At 43.9% G+C, this 25,419-nt stretch overlaps 1 protein-coding gene and 1 long non-coding RNA gene across 10 annotated transcripts in view; both read right to left on the bottom strand.

Annotated features, from left to right (window-relative positions):
* The window catches only part of LOC110534409 (protocadherin Fat 1), a 100,441-nt gene extending 79,395 nt beyond the window's left edge, over window positions 1-21,046 (bottom strand). For 7 of the 9 annotated variants that reach the window (XR_005034193.2, XR_016483862.1, XM_036933521.2 and 4 more), the window contains exons 1-2: window positions 19,025-19,836; window positions 13,737-17,026 (exon numbers count right to left, since the gene is read on the bottom strand). Coding sequence is in view for 7 of the 9 variants with exons in the window: in XM_036933521.2 (XP_036789416.2) it covers window positions 13,737-16,998 (3,262 nt within the window). In the remaining 2 variants the exon portion in view is untranslated. Of the gene's footprint in view, window positions 1-13,736; window positions 17,027-19,024; window positions 19,837-20,208 lie in introns of those variants that run through there. The other 2 variants (XM_036933522.2, XM_090187319.1) reach the window with 1 other exon arrangement.
* The window catches only part of LOC149980128 (uncharacterized), a 297,110-nt gene that overhangs the window by 262,837 nt on the left and 8,854 nt on the right, over window positions 1-25,419 (bottom strand). The window lies entirely within an intron of this gene.

Genomic DNA, 25,419 nt, shown 5'->3' with positions numbered 1-25,419 from the left:
TTTACCATAGTTCCCTAGAACAGTTGAACCAGCACAACGGGAGAAAGCGGGAGCAGCTGTGTATTGACAGGGATCGCGTTTATATTGAAAGTCAAGTCTTTTTTTTTTTGCTTCAAAGGAGTGATCGGCGACGTGCAACTATAGTTTTTCTTTCACAGAAAATACATTAGTGCAACACATTCGGCAGAAAATAGCTTCAATTTCATCAGACGACAACAGAAGTGCAACACTATTTGGCTGGCAGCCACACAAGTAAATGAGCTTACAATGATAAAGCAAAATAAAAGATGCATGGCCATCATATTTCTAACGTTTATCATAGAATAAATGTAACCAGCTACATTTCCTAATGTTTTGCTTAAAGTTAATCTTGCATTTTACCAGAGAAAAGAAAGCTGGCTACACGAGAAAAGTATCAGAGAAAAGTAGTTCCACATCAGTCAGAGCGCTGTCGTTTGATAATGCCCATTCGTGAATTCTCATCCGAGTGGACACGTGCAACTGAAGCACAACATTTGTCTGATGCTGAGCAAAAATTACAAGAAGAAGCATTGTAGATCTGCATTTACAAAAACGTAGCGAGATATTTCTTATACGTTATTTACATTTTTGGGCCACGAAAAACAACTCCATTCTGAGATGGGGCGACCCCTAAGTTTAACTTGCTAGTTATCTAAGTAAGTGGCTGAATGAATAAGGTCACGCGGCATCCTATGGTTTTAGCTTTCTTCCGTGTTTGAGAAGTCAAAGCCCTTTGAATGAGTTTTCTGTACAACTACCACTGCATCTTAATATCCTTGCGTTTTGTCTCCGCTGCGTTCTAGGCCCATCTGCTCCTCCCCCATCTTCTCTAAGCAGAGCAGGAAAGCCCGTTGCCCTAGCGACTCCCAGACTCCAGACACAGCGTGTACACATTCAGACAAGCATGCGTCAAAACTTTGTTCATTTGGATAATAGCTCTCGTTCACATTCGCTTGTAGTGTCCAAACTCAACAAAAATGACATTCGGTCATTTACCTATATATGTATAACTTTATTAGCTGGATAACTTGTGCTAACTTTGTTAGCATTCTAGTAAAGGATGCCTAATGGGCTTTTTTGTGCGTTTTGGTGCCCCCTTGTGTACTAACCGAGTAATTTATATGGATATTCAAATCTGGAGACTGAACAGATTTGATCCCCAAAAGGTTCTACAGCTGCACTATCTAGAGCATCCTGACGGGTTGCATCACTGCCTGGTACGGCAACTGCTCGGCCTCCGACCGCAAGGCACTACAGAGGGTAGTGCGTACGGCCCAGTACATCACTGGGGCCAAGCTTCCTGCCATCCAGGACCTCTATGCCAGGCGGTGTCAGAGGAAGGCCCTAAAAATTGTCAAAGACTCCAGCCACCCTAGTCATAGACTGTTCTCTCTGCTACCGCGCAGCAAGCGGTACCGAAACGCCAAGTCTAGGTCCAAGATGCTTCTAAATAGCTTCTACCCCCAATCCATAAGACTCCTGAACATCTAATCAAATGGCTACCCAGACTATTTGCATTGTCCCCCCTCTATGTTGCGCTGCTGCTACTCTCTACATGTACATATTACCTCAATTACCTTGGCTAACCGGTGCCCCCCTGAATATAGCCTCGCTACTGTTATTTTACTGCTGCTCTTTCATTATTGTTACTGTTACTTTTATTTTCTTTCTGTATTTTTCTTAAAACTGCATTGTTGGTTAAGGGCATGTAAGTAAGCATTTTACTGTAAGGTCTACAGCTGTTGTATTCAGCGCATGTGACAAATACAATTTGATATCACCCTAATGGACATGCTTGTAATCATTAAGGACTGGCGAGTTTTTCGGGACTAAATGTTTTTGCGGAATGGATCTTAAGCACAGAGAAAATCCAAGAGGAAAATCTGGTTCAGTCTGCTATCCACCAGACACCGGGAGACAAATTCACCTTTCAACAGGACAATAACCTAAAACACAAGGCAAAATCTACACTGGAGTTGCTTACCAAGAATGCAGTGCGTGTCCGAGTTACAGTTTTTACTTAAATCTACTTGAACATTTATGGCAAGACCTTAAAATGGTTGTCTAGCAATGGTCAACAACCAATTTGACAGAGCTTGAAGAATTGTTTAAAGAATAAAATGGGCAAATGTTGCACAATCCAGGTGTCAAAGAGACTTACCCGGAAAGACTCACGGCTGTAAATCGCTGCCAAAGGTGCTTCTATAAATCATTGACTCAGATGACTCAAATGAGATATCTGTTCTTTATTTTACTACATTTGCAAACATTTCTAAAAACATGTTTTCACTTTGTCATTATGGGGTATAGTGTGTAGATGGGTGAGAAAAAATATAGATTTAATCAATTTTGAATTCAGGCTGTAACAACAACAAAATGTGGATTAAGTTACGGGGTATGAATACTTTCTGAAGGCATGCAGGGTGTAATATGGTCGATGTCATATGGGTATACAGGCTTGTCAAGGCTTGCTGGCTGGCGCCGAATGTGAAATGCACCCAAAGGGCCATCGTGAGGCGAAGAAAATAAAATAAAAGTGATTTATATAATGAAGTAAACAGATAAACAGTAAACAGTAAACAGTAAACTAAAACATATATATTGCCACAAAAAAAACGCAGTCAAAATGTGCAAGTGTGAGTTTTTCCTCACGGAAGCACTGCCGACTACTCACTGCACTCACTGAGATAGCTTCTGGGAGGAACAGATTTGCAAATGTGAGGCATGAATAAGAAATGTGAGCGCTAATCTGACTGCTAGCGTCCTGCGAGAGCATGGGGAAAGAGTATGAGTGAGAGGGAGAGGGTGGAGATTGGGAAAAGAAGGAGTGAGGATGAGATGGAGAGAGCGGTTGAGTGGGTAAAAGAAACTGGAACGAGAAACTAAGAGGGAGAGTGCGTGTGTGTGCGTGCGTGTTGTACATTTTTGTGTCTGTGTGTAAGGGTGAGAATATGTGCTATTCAGACTAATTGTGTGTGTGAGAGACAAGGTAAAAGAGACAGCTAGAACGAGAGGGATGAGACATTTATTGTGCCTGTGCCAACGCAACGCCCATGCTTGAGTGCTCATCCGTTTGACTGGGAGACACTGGCATAGCAGAATCATTCCACACGCTCAGGAGTGTCAGGCTGTCAGAGTGCCCGCTGCCAACCCTAAAGCTATCGGCATGGAGAAGATGACTTTATATTAGTGCAGTTCTGCACTGCTACAGGTGACTAACAAGACTGCAGTCATAGAGGACCTTGACCCAAACTCACCCCTCACAGGAAACTTAAACAAACCGTGGTAGATAAGGCCGTAATTGGTACGATAGCATTGTAATGGTCGAACCGGCGGAAGGAAGGAAGAAAGTCCAAATCTCGTATCTTTTTTAAAATAGTTTTGATGAGGCTCTGACGCCTAGAATAGTTCAATTCAAAAGAGAAAACCATTGATGAAGCTCCGACTGAACACAAAATGCCAATTTCAGTTGACATCTACTTTTTATACAAACATGAATGGGTGACTGGCTTTAAATAAACATACCAGAAGACAAAGCATCTATCGAAACATATCAAATCAATAGTTGGTTGGATAATTACTGACGGAGGGTGTAAATGATGAATCATTTAGCCACCACACCTATACCATTTCATTCCACTCGCTCATGAGCGTCAGGCTTTTAGCAGCCAACCCTAAAGCTATCAGCATAGAGAAGATGGCTTTATTTGACTGTTCTGCACCGCTAGAGCAATTATCACAGTGAATTATTGCAGTTTGTTTATGTTTCAATTAATCCCGGATAGGATGGGTTGCCAATATAACGATTTGACACGAAATGAAAATGTCATTCATTCATTCATTCATTCTAGTGGTGACTAACAACAATGCTGCATAGTCATAGAGAACCTTGACCCAAACTCACCCCTCACAGGAAACTTAAACTGTGGTAGGTAAAGGCCAACTGGTACGATAGCATTGGAATGGTTGACTGGCGGAAGTAAGAAAGTCCAAATCTTGTGTCTTCTTTTACAGTTTGATGAGGCTCTGACGCCTAGAATAGTTCAATTCAAAAAGAGAACCATTTCAAATCAGCTCTTTCTGAACACAAGGACAATTTCAATTGACGTCTACTTTTTATTCAAACATGAATGCGTGACTGGCTTTAAATAAACCTACTAGAAGATAAGCATCTATCGACAAAGCATTGAAACAATAGTTAGCTGTATAAATGTGTATAAATCATGAATCTGAGGTATTTAGCCACCACACCTATATTTCTAGGCTAGTCAATGAGGAAGTTACAAAATGTGCCCTTGGGGCAATAAAAACAGTTGACAAAGCCTAGGCAACCTACCCAGACAGATTTGCTCTCGCTCTCCTTTCTTTCCCTCTTCCTTGCATACCCTACAGCTACACCTTCGACAGCCACCTAGCACAGCAGCTAGGCTACACAATAAAAAGAGATAACAGGCTAACGCTGAACTACAAAGTGTGTTCGCTTCAATTTTTTATTCATTTTATCTTTATTTAACCTTTATTTAACTAGGCAAGTCAGTTAAGAACAAATTCTTATTTACAATGACCGTCTAGGAACAGTGGGTTAACTGCCTTGTTCGGGGGCAGAACGACAGATTTTTACCTTGTCAACTCAGGGATTCGATCTAGCAACCTTTTGGTTACTGGCCCAAAGTTCTAACCACTAGGCTACCTGCCACCTCAATCAGTCTCTGGAAACAGGTCCACTGTGACATTTACTCAATAGCTAGTTACAGCGGGGAGGCTGGATGAAGTCTGCTGCACAACACACAGCCGCTGAGTGTTGTTTTTGACAGAATGGTGAGATAACATGGTTGTGCTTCGAGGCGCCTAGGAAAATGGCAGAGGAGGTCTGAGGACAGAAGACATTTAAGTGGACTGGATATATCCAGCGGATCCAGGCCAAAACAAAAAAGTAACACACGGTGGGAGTAGTACCTGCGGAACTACACTATGATGTTCCCTATTTAGTTCAGAGGATGAGGTGTACTCAGTATTTCTAGCATGTATAGGACCAAGGTCCCTGTCATGAAAGGGGGTACATAGTGGGCGGGGGGGGGGGGGCTAAATTGGGGAGAGACACTCTTTTCCCCAGAAGGCCTTGTAGCTACAATGGTGTCGCCACAAATGGAGAGGATTGCACATGCCATGGATATCAAAAGCTGGCAATTGAAACAAATTAGAGCGCCAAAAAGATTACCGGTTGTCAAAAGAGGATTAGGATTTGCAAAATCCTGTTTATCCCCAGTGCTTATTTTCATATGGACGCACGATGTCTACTTCAGAAACTGAGTCAATATCATATTTTTCTGGCATTGAAAACGTGTAATGAGGAATTAGGCTGCAGTCAACTTTACCACGGCCCAGAGAAAAACTATTTTCACAGTTGTTCTTTCTATTGTCGACAAAGAGATCTACAGAAGTCGAGATGGTCTCCCGATGACCTTCACAACAAGAGACCGTGCAGGAATAATGTACGTGCTTCGGAGACCATGAGAGAACAAAAACGTGTCTTCTCATGACCGAGAGATCAGCTCTTTCGGCTTACGCCAGCACTCCCTTGCTCTGCACTTGAAAAAGTCAGAACGTTTGCTTTGAACTACCTCTCGGTAATTCCGCTCTCCTTTCCCCTCGCATTCCTCAGCCTTCTTAGGACTCCTGCCTCACATGCTTACATAAACTTTCTCAGTGCTCCCCCCCCCCCCCCACCCTCTTCTCTTTCCAACGGCTCTGGTGGAATGCTTCAAATTCCTCCAGCACGTAGAGCCCTGGGTGTATTAGAAAAAGAGTCCTGAGCTAAGCTTCCCATGCCCCCAGCGCAAAATCAGTTCTCAGAAGCTAAGACCTAGCCTAGCCCTGCACTTCTAACGTTTTTCGGTCCATACTGTAAGTGTTAATGCCCAAAACGTTTGAAAAATTCACAAGGCTATGAAGTGCAGCCAAAGCAGAAAAACTCCACCCCGTGGGATACCCACAAAGCCTACAGGTCTCGCTTTCGCACTCATCATCTTTATTACTTTATAGAATGATGGATATTTCTGAATAATACGGACAGCTTGAGTTACACACGGTAATGCATCGGCCAAAGGCTTAGAATCACCATGCAAAATAGGACTTGGCAGGCTATTGAAGTGTCAAAGACCGTATCGGGGTCATTGACGAAATATGGTGGCGCTTTGAAGAGTGACCAGCATTCAGCGGGTATTCAGTACATTAGTGTAGATCTGGGAAAACAGTCATCAAAACAGCTGCATGAGGAGTTCACACAGAGTCTATCAAAACAAAAGTGCATTTCTCACCGCTTGCCGTGCTGTGCAGGAGCACCAAGTCTGGGACCAAAAAGCTCCTGAACAGCTTCTACCCCCAAGCCATAAGACTGATGAACAGTTAATCAAATGGCTACCCGGACTACTTGCACCCATCCATTTTTTTTTTTTTTAAATTTTTTTTTGCACTGACTCTATGCACACTCACTGGACTCACACATACTACACCGACGTGCACACACACACACACACACACACACAAACATATCACATCTGCATATTGACACTACACGCATACACCAACACACTCACACAGACACACTTTCACATGCACTGCTGCTACTCTGTTTATTATCGAACCTGATTGCCTGGTCAATTTAACCCCTAACTACATGTACCTATAACCTCAATCACCTCAACTACTTAGTACCCCAACACACTGACTCCAGTACCGGTACTCCTTGTATAAAGCCTCCTTATTATTATTATTTTATTGTGTTTCTAATTTTTTTCCCATTCATTTTTGCAAATTTGCGTACTTTTTAACTCTGCACTGTTAGGAAAGGGATTGTAAAGTAAGCATTTAACAGTAAAGTCTACACTTGTTGTAACAAAATGTGATTTGATCTCTCTTTGACCCGGCGATCCTCTGAGTTGTGCCCCCACCAACCACTTCCGCTCCGCGCAACATTGTGCATTTTGTATAAAATCGCCACCGGAGGCATATCAACAGCTGGGCTTAAGGGAAATGGTACTTTAAAACTTTAGACAAACTGAATCATTTCAGCCAGCTTAACAATGTGGAGCAGTGTGCTTCACTCTACATAATCATATGGTCTTAAAAGGGGGAGGGAACTAACTAAAAGCACTAAACAACTGCCCTTTATTAAAACTGCATCAACAGACCAGGGGGGCATTAACGTTTTAAAGCGGCATAGATATTCAAAACTATAGCTTGATGACACTGTGTAATAAAATAAGAATCCTATTCTAGATTCTCTGGCCCAAGGAAAAAGTTTTTTTTTAAATGGCTGCATTCATCTGGAGTGAGGGGGAGAGGGGAGAACGCAGCGAGATACAGAGTGAAAGCGAGAGTCTTTAATGAACGAAAGGCAAATGATGCAATGAAAACATGCCTGATGGGATTTTTCTCTGGTAGAATTTAGCCCATTAATTCCAGTTGAGGAAGCCTATTGGGACATGCCCAGGCAGCTACCATTGCCACAGAGCGCAGTATTATTTCAAAAGGCCTCAGAGTGGGCCTGTGAGAAGCGCCACCTGGTTTAATATCACGTTATAATTTAAGCCCTGTTCCCTCCCGGCCCTTCGGTGCCATGCCCCGCTCCTCTGATGATAGTGGGCGCGATGTACCGTCTGTTTTCCCCTTATCGCAAAATGTTTACGAAGCCCCCTGAGATAGTTGCCCACTGACACCGACTGTACTCAATGCGCCGCGGTAAACGGTTCCCATGGAAAGGTATTTTTTTTTTAGACAGATAAGGCACTTTGAAATATAGGCCTGCTCTCGTTTTCCAATAGGCTGCCGTGCTGACATTTACAAAAGGTTGATTCTTTTTTCATTACATTTTTATTGTCTTCGGAGATTAGAGATTAGAGTGGCGTTTAGGCCTACTAAAAGGCATTATGGTTGTTGAGAGTTATGACGGGAAGGTTGGGACAGTATGTGGGTTTAAATGCATGTTTGGGCAGCATTTTCTGTCCCAAGCTTTTCAACCCTAAGAGGCAACCATGGCATTTAGGCCTAAACATGTCGGTGTCTACATCTGTATAACACTGGATTTGAACCAAGTGCCATTAAGCTGCTGTCTCTGGTCATGCTACCGTTATTCTGATGTTTCCTGTCTTTGGTCTTTACGTTGGCAGCTTGACAACACGAACATGACGGGCGGGGAATTCAAAAAGGAGCATCTTCATCTCTCTTCGTTTGTTTTTTTTAAGTGGCTGTCTCTCAACACATGAAACCTCAGGATTCGTTCAGCCAAGCACTGTTTCCCTTTGACATTCAGTCAGGTACGCTTTGAGAGCCAATGCATCATATCGAGAGATGCTTTAAAAGAAACAGCCAGCTAAGCCTTTGTCGGTTACCCCTTTCACTGCGGTAAACTCCATTTTTGATTGGGGCTATGATCGGAGAACAACGACTTCACATTCAGGTGAACATGCTACAGGGAACTGCAGGTCTTTTCCAAAGTAACAGGGGAACACACACGGCCCAAGTTTCAACAATCAAATATATCCCAGTAAACTTCACTAAGATCAATTGGATTCTTTTTTTTCTGTCAAATGTGTGACAAACATGTAGTTACTGCAGTCCTGTACGTGTATCGTTAGCAACGTGTGTAGAGTCATAATTTACAGTAGTTTACATAAAAAGAAAACAAAATGTCACCAACCATTATTGGTTGGCACACAATAACGGGTCTGAATTGCCTAGATTAGCATGACAAGAGTTGACTCACAATCGAGCACGCCATCTGCACGCGGCACCTTCACAGGTTTCTAAAAAAAAAAAAGACTTAATGGACAGAGAGAAGCAACAAACTTTAACTGGGGAAAGTGTGCTTTTCATTTAGCACCCGACAATCAACTTTGGCCCGAAAGCACATTCCTGGCCCTGTCGCCCCCGGCAACGGCGCTCAAGCAAAGGCCATTACGAGTCATGTGGCTCTTGAGTGTGCTGAAGAAGTCACACTTCTGGCTTGAGCTTCTGTGTATAGAATCAACAACAAAAAAATAGAAGGGAAAGGGCCTGGGTGCTTAGGTTCAATCAATCTCCCATGAAGCTTTGGTGGTGCAGACGTAGCTGGAATAGTGAACGCAGCCAAACATGAAAAGACAAAACCATTCGCCACATACCTCCCCTATCTGGCATCACCGAGGGTCGGCCCTAACTCGCTCTCGTCAGGAAGGGCAATGGGGGGGACAATTTGGGGAAAGAGAGGAGGGAGGAAGGCCAAAATTGAAGAGGGGAAAACACACGCTCACAGTACTTTGTCATTACACGTCAAACTATTTCATTTGCCTCCACACACAGCCATTTCAGCACACCGGCTGCCTCCAGTTTGAAGTGAAAGGGCAACGCATACATTATCCAATGAGCAAAGGGCAATGGCATACATTATCCAACGAGCATCTGGACAGAAGAGGCGATTCCACTGGGGCTATTGAGATTCCTTACGTATTTCCTACATAAATGCAAACACACCGCATGAAGGCCTTACACCTTGGTTCACCTTTACTACTTTTATTAATATGCATTTTCACCCCCCCCCCCCCCCCCCGATTCACTCCTGCCCTGATTCACTCCTGCACTGATTCACTCCTGCACTGATTCACTCCTGCACTGATTCACTCCTGCACTGATTCACTCCTGCACTGATTCACTCCTGTTAAGTGAATCAGTGCAAATTCAATCACCACATCTTGGTTTTTCACCTCGGTTCACAAAGTAGGCTAACGAGCGTACAGACATGACTTCAATAGTGCTGTCAAAACGGCATCGAAACTAGCAGTTCCTGGAGGAGAAACACAATGAGAGAGAGAGAGAGAGTCTGGTCGAACTAGCTCTTTCCGTCAAAGGCTGAAATACAAGGTATTAGGAGTTCTAACAGAAAGACATGCTTAATTGATCACAGAGGACCCTTCCATGACCTCATAAACGGCAGTCAATCCTTTAGCGCAAGCACCAAGTCTAACTGATCTACTTTGAGAACGGTCAACATCGATTCACTGATGGCACTGACAGAGATGGTCGCCTCGCTTCGAGTTCTTAGGAAACTATGCAGTATTTTTTTTATGTATTATTTCTTACATTGTTACCACAAGCATTTCGCTACAGTCACATTAACATCTGCTAACCATGTGTATGTGACAAATACAATTTGATTTGAGCAATGTACCCGTACAAGACTTATTGGGTCTAGGCCTATAGCCTACCTCGCCACTAATTAAGCACAGTCCATGACAAACAACATCCTCCACCCCTCCCTCTTCCCTAAGCAACAGCGGCAGCATTACTGGCTTTTTTATAGGGACGTCAGTGAAAAGAATTTATAGTGCACTGCAGAGTGAAGTACCATTAAGAGTCGATCTCAATTTAGATTCAGAGAGAATGGAATGTCAAGTGGTTTTGTCCCAAATTAATACCACTCACCACCTCGACCACCCCACAACAATAACTTCTACTAGTGATGGTTGGGGGGGGGGGGGTGTACAGTTACATATTGGGATATCTTTTTTTTAACGATATATCGTATTGACAATATCGCAATATAGTTTTGAGCTAGTTGGCTGTACCTGCACCAAAACTATATATATATATATATATCTCATCACGAGAAATACAATAAATACTGTATTGGCACCTAAGTATTGTGATAATGTCTTATCTTGGTCCCTGGCAATTCCCAGCCCTAACTTCTACGCCCAACCACAACAACCCCGCCCTCTTACTAGAAGCCTTAACTAGCCTACTTTGTGAAAGAAGTCCATCTTGTTGTTCTTCCCTCTGTATCATGACCTCAGGCTCCAGTTGTTTGTTCCTTTTCCCAACTAAAGGTTTATTAAATCAAGGAACTAGATTCCATGCCTGGCCCTGGAAACATCAATCAGGTTAGCGGCATACCTAGCTGGCCTTAAGTGTGTCAGGCCCCCATTAGCTCGATAACCCCAACAGCAGTGTCGGAGCACACACAAGGACAGAATTAGCCTGGACTGCACACAAAATCTCACCTGGGCTCCACATAGCCCCCAGCTCTAAACATGTTTGTGTGATGTGCAGAAGTAAATACAAGGGTCAGCGATCCGGAGGGGCCCGGGCCAGACGTTTGGCAGATATAGCCGTCTACAGTCGGACAATAAGAACTGGATAGGGGGAAAACATGTTGATTCCTATCTTAGAAGTAACAACTTTCTGGGTTTTGTTAATCTTATCTTGGCCTAAAAAAATGGCTGAATTACTGCTGTTAGCAAAAGCAAACCCTGAAATCGGGTAAAATAATATATTGAAAGCTGAAGTTACATAAATGAATTTCCGCCTTTGTTCACTGAACTAAATTAAGCTAGTAACTAAATATAAAGTTCAAGATTTAGGCTTAAGGAGAAAAACTAAAGGGCCAAAATTGTATCTTCTTGGCGGTAAGATGAGAGGTAAGGGAGTCGAATGGGCACTAAAGACCTTTTCATTTGCACATTCCTCATCACTACCCCTCCATTCTCAAACCCAGGGGTTCAAGAGGATACCGGGAATAAATAAAAGCATGCACAAGGAGAACATGAGATTCCAAAAGGCATTTAACTTAACCAGCCACAGATGTTAGCCAACCTTCCCTTACTAGCCCCCTCATAAAAACACTTTTCCAGAGCTTAAGGTGTGTGTGGCTTCTGGCATGCATCCTTTGATTTTACCACTTTTTCATTTGTTTTCTTCTCAACCCTTGTTTTCCTACTTGTCGGAAAGCACGAGCTGCAGCTGCACGACTGGGTGAAAGCGACGCTGGGTGTGCACCCTTTGTTTTACATTGATTTCTTGTAGAGCATAATCCTCACGTGGTAACCTCACACCCCCCTCTGCTCAGACTCAGACCAGACCAACCCCCCCCCCCCCCCAGGAGGCACACCGTTGCCTTGGGCATATTTGGTTTGCTACCAGCTATGGCTGTGATCCCAAACAATGGGGCTGAAAAGCAGGACAATCCTATCATTGCCACTTCTGATAAATCACTCTGAAGGCCATGGAGGTCGAGGGCAGGGGAGGAAGAGCAGGTCAGGAGCTCCCGGTGACCTGCATCCAATACATTCAGGAGTGGGATTTCAAACAAAAAGTGGGTGTCCTTCACAGAAACAAGAACACTTCTGAGTTTCGGCCTAAGATCCACAGCCCCAAGCCGAGGGCAGAGTCTCAACTAACAAACCACAGAGCAGAAATCTCTGTTGCCTAAATATAAGGCACTTTGTTTCAAAATGTCAACTTCTTAAAGAGTGCATTGTGTGTGTGTGAGAGTTTCTACAAATTTTGATGAGCGGGACCGAAGCTATTTTTAAACCAATCTCAGATGAGTTTCATATTGCATTTCAAGAATCAAAAGGCTCCCTCCAGTTCGCTCTGTTTACATTTTCCCTCAGTAAGTTTTGAACAAAAGAGGTAGAATTATCTACAAGCAACAATCTGACAACTACCCCAGAGAACAATCACACTAAGACTGGACAGGCACAATAGCTGACAGATGGTCCTTAAGGAGCCATGCTTCATGCCGGCTCATCCCGTCATGCTAAATTTTACCAGCAAAGAAAGTGTGATTTCCCCACAGGTTCACGGAAGGCCCTAATTTACTCTGCTTAATAAAGTGTATGTCTCCACCTGAATCTAAATTAACATCCTCTCATCAATTTCTCATGTAGTTACTTTAAAATCTGTAAATTACATTTCCAGAGACATTGCATTGGACTTCCAGACTTAGGGGATAGACTACATATATGCTAAAAACCTAATGTTTTATGCATCAAGTTTCACCGGCCCATTTGTACATTAAATATGTATATTGCCATGCAGAAATACATTTTAAGAGGGAAAAACGGACATTTAGCCACCCAGAGTATGGTAACTGTGTTTAAAAATCAAGGGCAGCAAGCCAAGCCAGGTCTGACACACCCAAAATAGGGTTACCAGTAGCCTTTTGTGGCAAAAAACGTTTGAATTCCGAACTGCTTATTTTTAAACCCTTGGCACAGGTTCTTTAACGTCCGTGAGCAGCTGAGAAAAAAAGTATTCCTACTTTCTTTGTAAGACCACAAAGAGGCCAGCAAATGCATTTCACCAGACACACACACAAAAAAATGTAGATTTGCAATACTAAAGCGATATGACAATCACAGAAAAATAACTATTTCATTATACAAACAAGTTCCATCTCATGTGGGACGAGCCAGCATGCAGCATTAGCCATTTGCATATGACTCGTTTTACGACATTGAAACAAAATGCTCGCGTGGGAAAGGGAGCGTCAGTGGGTAAAATCACTAAGCAATCCTCTTAATTCCCCGGCAACTAGTTTGGAATGTCTACTGCAGGTCTTGGACACAGCTGCTCCAGCTGTTCCTGCCATCAATTCTCTTCCCTCAGACAGAAAAATGAAAGGAATCAGGAAGCTTAGCGGTTCTCCAGGAAGCAACCCTCACCTCCATTCACCATTTGCCCCCACCACTGATATTTCAGGGAAGGGGGGGGGGGACATGGGCAGACAAGCATAGTCTGCACAGATACATGGGATTACACCCCTTTTCACATCCCAGTCATTTAAAATTCATGCATGCCCATTTGGTGCCTTAAATAATAAATGATAAACAAAATGGGCCTTCACATAGGGGCAATATGGTAATGACAAAGAGAGGGGGAAAAAGTGAGAAACTCACCAGTCTCTTCATCAATGGTGAATATCCCTAAACCAGAGCCGTCCCGTATTGAGTAGCGTATTTCTCCGTCTCTTCCTTTGTCTTCGTCTTGAGCCGTTACCTTCATTACGGATGTCCCAATGAGGGCGTCCTCTTTTATAAATCCCTTATCCACAAACGAGGGGAACCACGGGCGATACAGATTCTCGTTTACGTCCACTACATCCACCTCAATGAAGCACGTCGACGATAAAGACACGGGCTTCCCTTTGTCCTTGGCTTTCGCCGTGAGGTTGTACACCTGCTTCTTCTCGTAATCCAGAGTCTGCAGGATGCGCACCGCGCCACTGAGTTTGTCCACCTCGAAGTTGCCGTCCCCGTTATCGCTGAGGCTGTACCGTACCTGACTGGACAGCCCGACATCCGGGTCGTGAGCCTCCAGCCACATAATCACAGTGCCGACCGGGAGGTCCTCCCTCACCTTCACCCGGTAATTTGACGGGATGAATTTGGGAGGATTGTCATTGACGTCCTCAAGAACGACCTTCAGCAACACTGTAGACACGAGTTGAGGATCATTAACCGCCTGGTCACACGCAGCGATCTTCAGAATGTAAACCGGGTGCACCTCGCGATCCAGCTGCTTTTTCACTGTCACTACTCCAGTCAGCTCGTCAATGGCAAACTGGTCAGTGTCGGCCACAATCGAATACCTGATTACTCCGTTATCTCCCTGGTCCTTATCGGTGGAATCCACCTGGACGATTTCAGTCCCCACTGGTGTTTTTTCACTTATTTCCACCGAATAGGAGTCTTGCAGGAACTGTGGACTGTTATCGTTAGCATCCAAGATCTTAACATCCAAAAGACGCGAGGAGGACTTCTGCGGTATCCCCAGATCGTAGACCGTGACATTCAGTGTGTAGTGGTCTGTCGTTTCCCTGTCCAGTGGAGTGTGAACCAAAAGCCAACCGGTGTTCATATCTACAATGAAACGACTCTCTGCATCTCCTCCTGAAATAACGTACACCAATTTTCCGTTAAAACCACTGTCTGTGTCGGAGGCGCTTAGATGGACTACCCTAGCCCCAACCGGAAGGTCCTCTTTGACCTCAATGACACTGGGGAAGGACTCTGCAAACTGAGGGGAGTAGCGGTTAACCGTATGGATGTCCATTAAGTTATCGTCAGGCTCAGTTGGGGTGTGGATCTTAGTGCCATGAAGAAGCTTTTCTGCCAACATGGTAGCAACCCCAGTGTCGACGCACTTCAATTGGACAGGCTTGCGAGCTGTGATGACAGTGATGTTCATTATCATTGGTTCAGTCTCATGCTCTCCATCACTGGCTCTGATCTGTAAGCTATGGAAGGACACTTTACCTGCCTCCCCCTCGCTCAGTGTTCGTTTCAAAGAAAGCACACCCGAGTTGGAGTTCAACTCAAAGAGATCAAGATCATTCCCAGTTTTTATGTCGTACCGCACTAGTTGCAATTCGTCAGCGTCAATTGCAGACACCGTCGTTATCTGCTCTCCCACGCCATGGTCTCTAGGCACCGTGACTTCACAGTCGACATTTTCGAATAGAGGCTTATTGTCATTCAGGTTATTCAGTGTGACAGTAACTGATGCCTCCACCTCCCGTCGGAAAGGGGAACCCCAGTCTGAAGCCCTAATTTTGAGATTGTAAATCCTTGGCATCAGCTCGTAATCCAGTTCTTCTGAGGTGCCGATGACACCAGAGAAGTAGTCGATGACAAACGGCTGCGGGCTCACGTTGGCAATGCTGTAGGTCACATACCCGTTCTCTCCACTGTCTAGATCCGTGGCTTTCACTGCTAACACGTTGGACCCTACGGGTACATTCTCATCAACGGTGGCCTTGTAAGAGGTCTGTTGGAACTCAGGAGCATTATTGTTAACATCTATAATGTCAATGATAACCTTGGTCGCTGCCTTTTTGTCACTGGTAATAACTTCTAGTTCAAATTTAGGGGCATAATCTGCATAGATGGGTCCAGTTGTGGTAATTAAGCCAGTGTCTGGATTAATAGCAAAACGATTCTTCTCTGTTTTATATCTGAAAGCATACTTCAAATGTGGATACTTTGGCAAGGCAGTTACCATAGCAACAGGTGTGTGGAGAGGGGCAAACTCACTGAGATTGACCCTATAAACAGCGTGTTCAAATTTAGGGGGGCCCACTTTAAACTGAGGGGATGTTACATGTACCACTTTCGCTGAAGAAAACTGGGGGGGGCTTCCTTTGTCCTTGGCCTGTAATGTGAGGTTGTATCCGAAAGGCTGGGTGTCCCAGTCTACATCCTTGACCGCTTTGATTTTGTACTCCTTGCTCCCGGGACTAGTTCTCAGGGCCTTAAACTGCTGGAGGGGGTCGCCCGCCACCACGCTCAACGACGCGATCTCCCCATTTGGTCCCTGGTCGTTGTCCTCGACGGTCACTATGGCGTAGGTGGGGTCGCGGTCAGCGCCCGAGGGCGCCAGAGTGACTGCGGCGATGACGGGTGCGTGCTCGTTGGCCTGCTCCACCCTCACCGTCAGCTTGGCCATGCTACTGAAGCCGCTGCTCCCGTAGAGCTTCATGCCTCGGTCCACGGCCAGGATCTCCAGGTCATACAGCTGGGTCTCAGCGTGATCCAGCTTGCCCGTCAGCGTCACCACCCCGCTTGTGGGGTGAACGGCGAACACATCTGTCCACTCCCGGAAGCTGTAGTAGTACTCCCCGTTGGTCCCAATGTCGGCGTCCGTGGCGGTGACCTTGGCCACGCTGGTCCGTAGGGCCGTGTTCTCGAGCAGCGAGACGCTGTAGGAGGTGGGAGAGAACAGAGGCCTCAGGTCGTTGGTGTCCTGAACCTGGACCTGGACTCGGGCGCGAGCCTCCACGTTGGTGCCCCTCTCCACGGCTTTGACAGTGAGCAAGTAGTGGTCTTTGACCTCCCGGTTCAGAATGGCAGTGCTGCCTCCTTTGGTCCTTATTCTCAGGAAGCTAAAGTCTCCCAGGATGTAGTCCTCTGCTTTGAAAAGGTTCTCATTGTCTCCTGACACTATTTTGTACCGTATCTCCCAGGTGGGGTCTGTGATGTAGATGCCCATCTTGGCATGACTCTCCAAGTAGGTCTTAGCAGCAGAGTTCTCATATATGGTGGCATTGTAAACAGAGTGAGTGAACTGCAGGGCCAATGCCTTCTCCGTCCTTTGGTTCCCTGTGCAGCCGCAGAGGAGCTGCAGGAGCAGCACGAGCAGTGAAGTCAAGTATTTCCCCATTTTCGTACCGTGTTCTCTACCAAACCACCTGGAGACACACAAAACAGAAGGTCAGAAACAAGCTAAAAAAAATAAACATCAAATTAAACATTTTAATAGATTTTTCAGAAAATCTCAATAGGGATGGATCAGTGCTTTAATTTAAGAGCATCATAAAATATGTCTTTATGCTAACAAGCAAAAGCGCTAAATGTTGAACCTTCCCAACAAATGTGGTTTTAAAGTGGCACGGTGAATGGCTGCTGTTAATATCTGCTCGACAAAGGTCTCTAACCTTACTCCTCCCTTTACTGTGAGCCTCACTGAGCTCATTTAAACGGCATGACAAACGATGGTCAGGCTGATAAATGGGGTTTCTGTGACAGAGGGGGAGAGGGAGAAAAGATATAGGACAAATAACGTATTTGTCTTGGCCGGCATTCCTCTTACGAGTTCAGCAACAGGTTTAACAGAACAGATATACTACGTAAATCCTTTTTTACTGTTTCAAAGCACAATTCAGAGACGAGTCTCTTCACATCAGAACATGTACTCATTTAATTCAGTCCTCTATGTACAAATGATGATGGAGGTCATTGGTAATGACAAAATAGCTGCACGGCATTCAATTCTCACTTATTCAATTACAGGTCAAGCGAAAACGGACTTCAAAGCTATAATAAGCACATTTGACAATTCCTTCTATCTTCTAAATTGCACATGTTTGAAATTCTTTGATCTACGTGACATTATGCAAATAGCTCAAGCGGATACATTGCACGAAGAAAGGGTTGGAAATGGCAGGAAAGCAGCACTGTCCTCACATAACTAGACACACAAACTGACTCAAAATACATGGTCTAATACGAAAGGAAGTGACATTCAGGCATACAGATTTGTGCTCGTATTGGATTTCATGTGTACATTATACATCCATTATTATGCCTGGAAATAGTGTATGATCAAAACGACTGAATTCTAGCACTAAAAGCTGTATCTATACTGACTCTGGGGCCTTAGTTCCTGAGCTTGGCTATTTTCTGTTTAGGCTGTGCTAAAATAAACACAGAGTTGCCATCGGGAAAAGCACTGGAGAATGTTAAAACATCCCAGCCGGGCTATTGACTGACACTGGTGTCCAGCTGCCTTAGATCTGTTCAAAACACATGCTGAATGTATGCTGAATGTATGTTTGCAATAGACAATAGACATACATACATATACATATGTATGTATGTGTGTGTGTTTTATGGGGCTAGTAGCATAATGCAGGCATGAGTACTTTCAACAACAAAAAGTATGCATTGAGCCTATATTTTTTTACCCCTGGGGAATTGGCTAACTTTTAATGCCTCCAGTGTAGGGCTTTATGGCACAGTCATGTCAGGTCAGTAAGCAAACTTAAGTAAAATAAAACACATGTACAATTTTTTTTTTTTTTTTTAACTAAGTCTGCATACACATCCCGGATTTTCCAACTGTTGAACTAGGCAATTCGTGGCAAATCATAAAGGGGGAAAAATTATATTGACATGTTTTTTGGGGGGGCTGAAATCATATTCGTGGAAGAAAGGAAAATACAAAAACAGCTTCATAAAATCATTGCTTTCTGTCTGTTGTTTAATTGTCCAACCCATCCCCCAACGGTACCCATTTCTATTCATTTCACGTAGACGCGGTAGCATTGCCTGAGACAGATGTACGTACCGATTGTTTAAAGAAATGGCAACAATACCCCAACCGCGAACACTGCACAATGTGTAAAACAAGTCCCACACATATACAAAAGGCGTAGAACAGTAACCAACTTCCATAGTCTCTCATTTCGATAGTAGCCTATTTAATACCTTTCCGAAAAAAGTTAAAACGTTCAACTTCACTGGGGGAATGAAAGGGTCTCTGATTTCAGTCCACTGCTCGAGCGCCACTTATAGAGAACTAGTCCGCTCGGACAATCTCAACTTTTAACTCCGATTCACAAACCACAAAGACAACTTGCTTATACACAGGAAAAGTGCTAAAAAAACAAATGCATCACATTACATACCTATTGCCTCATTAACGGCGTGGATTTTGGCGGTTTTTCGTGTAGTTTGTAAGGTACGAACGTCTGCATGGTAACTACGTGGACTTCCCTCTCCGCGACTCTATCCACTTTCCACTTCTTTCTCGTTGCTCCCTTTCTTCCACACTGAATTCCCCCTAGTATCTCTCCGCGTTGCGCACGCCCGGATCTACTTTGCTGGCATGAAGATAAGACAACCAGCTCGCTCCCCCGCTTCACGAATCGAGATAACGGTTAACTTTGATCGGCTCTATTCCCTAGTCTAATTTCAATTATTTATCCCTTCCTAGGCTTTATAATAGGCAAATCATATCAAATAGGATTTCATGGGGAAATATCATGCCAATACCTATGCACTAATATCCTTTTTGATTGCATTTACCATGCATCCATAACATGAACATTACAATTTACTCCCCAAATGTCGGCAATGTTTTACCACATTTACGCACGGTGCCAATAGTGTTTATGAGGTAATCCAAGCAAATAAAAATGGTTACTTGGGTATAGGTTTGATTCAAATTTTTCCCGCATGGATTAATGCTATTCTCTATTAAAGTAAACAATTGCCTATACAGTACAATAGCCTACAACGTTTTATTATGAGCCTATGGGGAGTGTAAGTGTTTTCCTATTTACAACCTTCAATTCATTTCGATGTGTGCAACGAGAGTGCACATTTACACGCCTGCTATTCAAGAAATATCTTCATGTTGAAATATTCGGTGTAATACATGTGCAATAATGTCTTGTTCCCAAATCCGTGCGCATGGGAGTGTGACCGATGTGCGATTGATGGCGCTCTCTCACTACTTTTTGTTCAGGCTATTTTCTCTCCAAAGCGCTGCGCTCTGGACGGCACATGCTGCTGCTCACCCACAACTTTATAGTGTGTGTGTGTGTGTGTGTGTGTGTGTGTGTGTGTGTGTGTGTGTGTGTGTGTGTGTGTGTGTGTGTGTGTGTGTGTGTGTGTGAGGGGAATCTTGGAGACTGTGAAGCATGGGCTGCCAGTATAATGTCATATTAACGCCTCCTCGGAAGTTTATCATGTCACTAATGTTGATGATGATCATGATGAAAGACTCCTGCTATTTTCAATGGTTTTAGGCAATACATTATTTCTCCTCTATCAGTGTAAAGCAATGCTATTTCCTAGTTGTACTTACCAGACGGGCTGGATGACGCCGCCTCTCCAAAGTTCGGTTCAGATAAATCTCTGCAAATGTTGGCAAATTATGTTTGCGAGCAGGTCGCAAAACGGTAAAGTGACACACAGGAACCAATCCGACTCCGGTTATTCCACATTATTCACATTTTCAACGCTTTCGAAATCCATAAAAGACACATTTTCATCAAGCGCGTATGGCACATTGGAGTCCACAATCGTTCATCTGCGTGCGATTCAACAGCATCCGTTGAACAGCAGTAGCCTACTGTTTCTACCGGGATGCCTCGGTTTTAGGAAGCAGTGACGTAACGAGGCTCACACGCCTTCGTCGCTCTCCTTGCTGATTCCCATACAAGTTCAACTGGAAAATAAAGCGACAAGGAGCCTAAAATATTAAAAGAGCAGGATTCAAGATTCACTCGTTGGTAATGCTCAATTGCTTTGCTACAGGACCATAACAATGACTTTCCCTATTGAAAGTAAACTAAGGTTGTGTTGGATATCATTTATGTGATATGGTTGTGATATGGTTGCAATAGGCTGCACATTTCAGCACGAACTCATACAATGACTGTAAAATTCCATATATGCTAAATACGTTATATAACCTTTATATATAGGGTCAACATGCATGGACGTGGAAATCCCAAACACAACTACTATTCCACCACACAGTGACTGCCACACACCGGAAGTTACCCCCATGCTGTGTGCAGGGAGGCCACAAACGAACACACCCTCAATTGCACGTCTAAGTGTGATGCGAACCAGTCTTCTGATCCCTGTCCTATGTCCACTCACCAATGGCTCATTGAAGTCAAATTTGCTTAAGGTCTGTGTAAAGACAGGCATGGGCTCCTTTTGTGTATGGGGTTCTGGGGTGTTCTCTTCCTCTCTTTCTCTCCCTCTCTCTATTTTTTTCTCTCTCTCTCTCTCTCTCTCCCTCTCTCTATTTTCTCTATTTTCTCTCTCTCTCGCTCTCTCTCTCTCTCTCTCTCTCTCTCTCTCAAAGATGTGTTTACATTGCCAAAGTCAATGAAATAAACAATAAACTAATAAACTAAAGTGAGAAGGCACAAAACAACATTAACACATTTTTGTTATTTCTGTATCTCTCTCTATCTGTATATCTGTATCTCTCTGTATCTCTCTCTCTCTCTCTGTATATCTGTATCTCTCTCTCTCTGTATCTCTCTCTGTGTGTCTCTCTCTGTATCTCTCTCTCTGTGTCTCTCTGTATCTCTCTCTGTATATCTCTCGGTCTCTCTGTCTCTCTCTGCGTATCTCTGTATCTCTCTCTCTCTGTATGTTTCACTCTCTGTCTCTCTCTGTATGTTTCTCTCTCTCTCTGTGTAGATCTCTCTCTGTACCTCTCTATGTATCTCTCTCTCTCTCTGTATCTCTCTGTGTCTCTCGCTCTCTGTATCTCTCTTTCTCTCTGTATCTCTCTCTCTCTCTGTGTGTATCTCTCTGTGTATCTCTCTCTCTGTATTTCTCTCTCCCTGTCTCTCTGTCTCTATGTATCTCTTTCTGTCTCTGTGTCTCTCTCTCGTCTCTCCTCTCTCTGTATGTTTCACTCTCTCTCTGTATCGCTCGCTGTCTGTCTCTCTGTATCTCTCTGTGTATCTCTCTCTGTACCTCTCTATGCATCTCTCTGTGTCTCTCGCTCTCTGTATCTCTCTCTCACTCTGTATCTCTCTCTCTCTATCTTTCTGTCTCTGTTTCTCTCTCTGTATCTCTCGCTCTCTGTAGCTCTCTCTGTATCTCTGTATCTCTCTCTTTCTGTCTCTCTCTTTCTGTATCGCTCTCTCTCGCTCTCTATCTCGCTGTCTCTCTCTCTTTATGTTTCACTGTCTGTCTCTCTCTCTCTGTATCGCTCGCTGTCTCTCTCTCTCTCTCTATATATCTGTCTGTATCTCTCCCTCTCTCTCTCTCTCTCTCTCTCTCTCCCTCTCTGTATGTTTCACTCTCTGTCTCTCTCTCTCTCTCTCTGTATCGCTCGCTGTCTCTCTCTCTGTATGTTTCTCTCTCTTTCTCTGTATCTCTCTGTACCGCTCTATGTATCTCTCTCTCTCTGTATCTCTCTGTCTCTCTCTCTCGCTCTCTGTATCTCTCTCTTTTCCCTCTGTGTATCTCTCTCTCTCTCTCTCTCTCTCTCTCTGTATCTCTCTCTCTCTGCATCTCTCTGTACCTCTCTATGTATCTCTCTCTCTCTGTCTCTCTGTCTCGCTCTCTGTATCTCTCTGTGTATCTCTCTCTCTCTGTGTATCTCTCCTCTCTCTGTCTCTCTCTCTCTCTCTCTCTGTATCCCTCTCTCTCTCTGTCTCTCTCTCACTCTCTGTACCTCTCTATGTATCTCTCTCTGTGTGTCTCTCTCTCTCTCTCTGTATCTCTCTGTGTCTCTCTCTGTATCTCTCTCTCTCTGTATCTCTCTCTCTCTGTATCTCTCTCTCTCTGTCATATATGTTTACACACCAAAGCAAGTGAAATAGATAATAAACAAAAGTGAAAAAAACATTAAAAAATGAACAGTAAACATTACACTTGCAAAAATTCCAAATGAATATAGAAATTTCAAATGTCATATTATGTATATATACAGTGTTGTAATGATGTGCAAATAGTTAAAGTACAATAAAATATAGGTAGTATTTACAATGGTGTTGTTCTTCACTGGTTGCCCTTTTCTTGTGGCAACAGGTCACAAATCTTGCTGCTGTGATGGCACACTGTGGAATTTCACCCAATAGACATGGCAGTTTATCAAAATTGGACTTGTTTTCAAATTCTTTGTGCGTCTGTGTAATCTAAGGGAATTATGTGTCTCTAATATGGTCATACATTTGGCAGGAGGTTAGGAAGTGCAGCTTAGTTTCCACCTCATTTTGTGGGCAGTGTGCACATAGCCTGTCTTCTCTTGAGAGCCAGGTCTGCCTTCTGTCTCTCTCTCTCTCTCAGTGTGAGCCCATCCATGCACCCACGACAGGGGCTTTTTCCCCCTACAGAAGCTCTCCTCTGATTCGCCCATAAACGTTTAATTGGATACAGGTCAGGTGATCCCTAGGGCTAGTCTGAGCTCCTTTTGATCTTTCCCTCTGTTTAGACATGTCATTGTTGCAGGCTTTTGGAGGTACCCTGGGTAGAAGTTAGCCATATAGGCACATGTCTAGGATCAGATTATCTCTCTCCAATCCTAACCTTGACTATTAAACGGAGGAGTGGAAATATTATCCAAAATCAGCGTTTAGGGGTAATGTTTGTTTTCTCCACTGGGGTTTCAGCCTTCATTCTTCGTCAGTCCACAGTATGAGGTGTTATGGGGAAGATGGAGTAGCAGTGGTTGAGCCTGGAGCTGTAGATATACAGGGTTGATCAAACTCAGTTTGAGATGCTGAATTTGAATGTGCACCATGTTGGCGCCAAAGGTTGCATTAATTCAAAACAGAATGACTGTTAAAATGTTTGTTTTTTTATGGGACATTTGAAGCTATCATGGGGGATCGTTTGTCAAAGTCTTTATGCAGTATATTTGACTTTGGTTTATAGAGTAATCAAACTATTGGTGACAGAACTACATTCGCTGGGTCTCTCTCTGTCATCAGTCTTAAATCTTTCTGTGTAGATGTAGCCGATGTGAAATGGCTAGCTAGTTAGCAGTGGTGCGCGCTAATAGCGTTTCATTTGGTGACATCACTCGCTCTGAGACCTTGAATTAGTTGTTCCCCTTGCTCTGCAAGGGCCATCTAGTTCGAGTCCAGGTAGGGGCGAGGAAAGGGACGGAAGCTATACTGTTACATAGACAATTTCTGATTCTCTACCCCAAATCCCTAAACCTCCACCCCATATTGTTGTTAGGGTATTTACAGTAGCCAAAATGATTATGTAGTGTTGTGAAATGGAGGACTGACAGATGGCTATTGAAAGACATATCATAGGGATTAAATCAAGGACTCAAGAAGAGTTGTGATTAGGGTGCTCAAACTCCACTTTAATTTATGCCTTGAATTGTAGAACACTTGTCACTCGATACGGACCATGACAAGATAGCTCTTCCCATGCCTTAAGCAATGTACTTCTACCCTGTGATTTGTGAGGGAAAAAGTAAAACAAATACTAAAGTCACTCACACATCTGAACTATCTTTTTTTGCAGGTGAATGGTAACGGTTTATTAACTTATCTTCTTTTTTTCTCAGGAAAATAGAGTGACGAAAATATTAACTAAATAAACTAAGTAAAATAAAAAAAATGTATGAAAAATAACTCAATAAAATAACAATAATGAAGTTATACACAAGGGGTACCGAGTTAATGTGCGGGGGTACAGGTTAGCCCGAGGTAATATGTACATGTAGGTAGGGGTGAAGTGACTATGATTAGATAATAAACAGCGAGTAGCAGCAGCAGTCTGGGTGGCCATTTGATTAATTATTCAGCAGTCTTGGGGGTTGAAGCATTTAAGGAGCCTTTTCGACCTAGACTTGGCACTCTGGTACCGCTTGCAGAGAGAACTTGGGTGACTGGAGTCTTTGACAATTTTTTGGGCCTTCCTTTGACACCGCCTAATATATAGGTCCTGGATGGCAGGAAGCTTGGCCCCAGTGATGTACTGGGCAGTTTGCACTAACCCTCTGTAGTGCCTGGATGCTCTCGATGGTACAGCTGTAGACCTTTTTGAGGATCTAGGGACCCTTGCCAAATCTTTTCAGTCACAATATCCTCAAAAAGTTATACTACTGTACCATCGAGAGCATCCTGACCAATTGCATCACCGCCTGGTATGGCAACTGTTCGGCATCAGACCGTAAGGCGCTACAGAGGTTATTGTTGTGCCCTCTTCACGACTGTCTTGGTGTGTTTGGACCATGATACTGTCTTGTCAGTTGGTCTGCATATGCTCTCAGTACAGATTCTGGTAATCCGTCTGGCCCCACGGCCATGCTCACATCAGCTACGAAGAGCGTGATTACACAGTCATCCGGAACATCTGGTGCTCTCATGCATGCTTCGGTGTTGCTTGCCTCAAAGCGAGCATAAAATGCATTTAGCCCATCTGGTAGGCTCGCGTCACTGGGCAGCTCGCAACTGGGTTTCCCTTTGTAGTTTGTTAAAGTTTGCAAGCCCTGCCACATCTGACGAGCATCAGAACTAGTGTAGCAGGATTCAATCTAAATCCTGTGTTGACACTTTGCCTGTTTGATGGTTCGTCT

The sequence above is a fragment of the Oncorhynchus mykiss genome, chromosome 10 (genome assembly GCF_057628025.1).
Source record: "Oncorhynchus mykiss isolate SJ-2025 chromosome 10, ASM5762802v1, whole genome shotgun sequence".
Classification (NCBI taxonomy): domain Eukaryota; kingdom Metazoa; phylum Chordata; class Actinopteri; order Salmoniformes; family Salmonidae; genus Oncorhynchus; species Oncorhynchus mykiss.
This window is presented reverse-complemented; position numbering and strand designations above follow the sequence as displayed.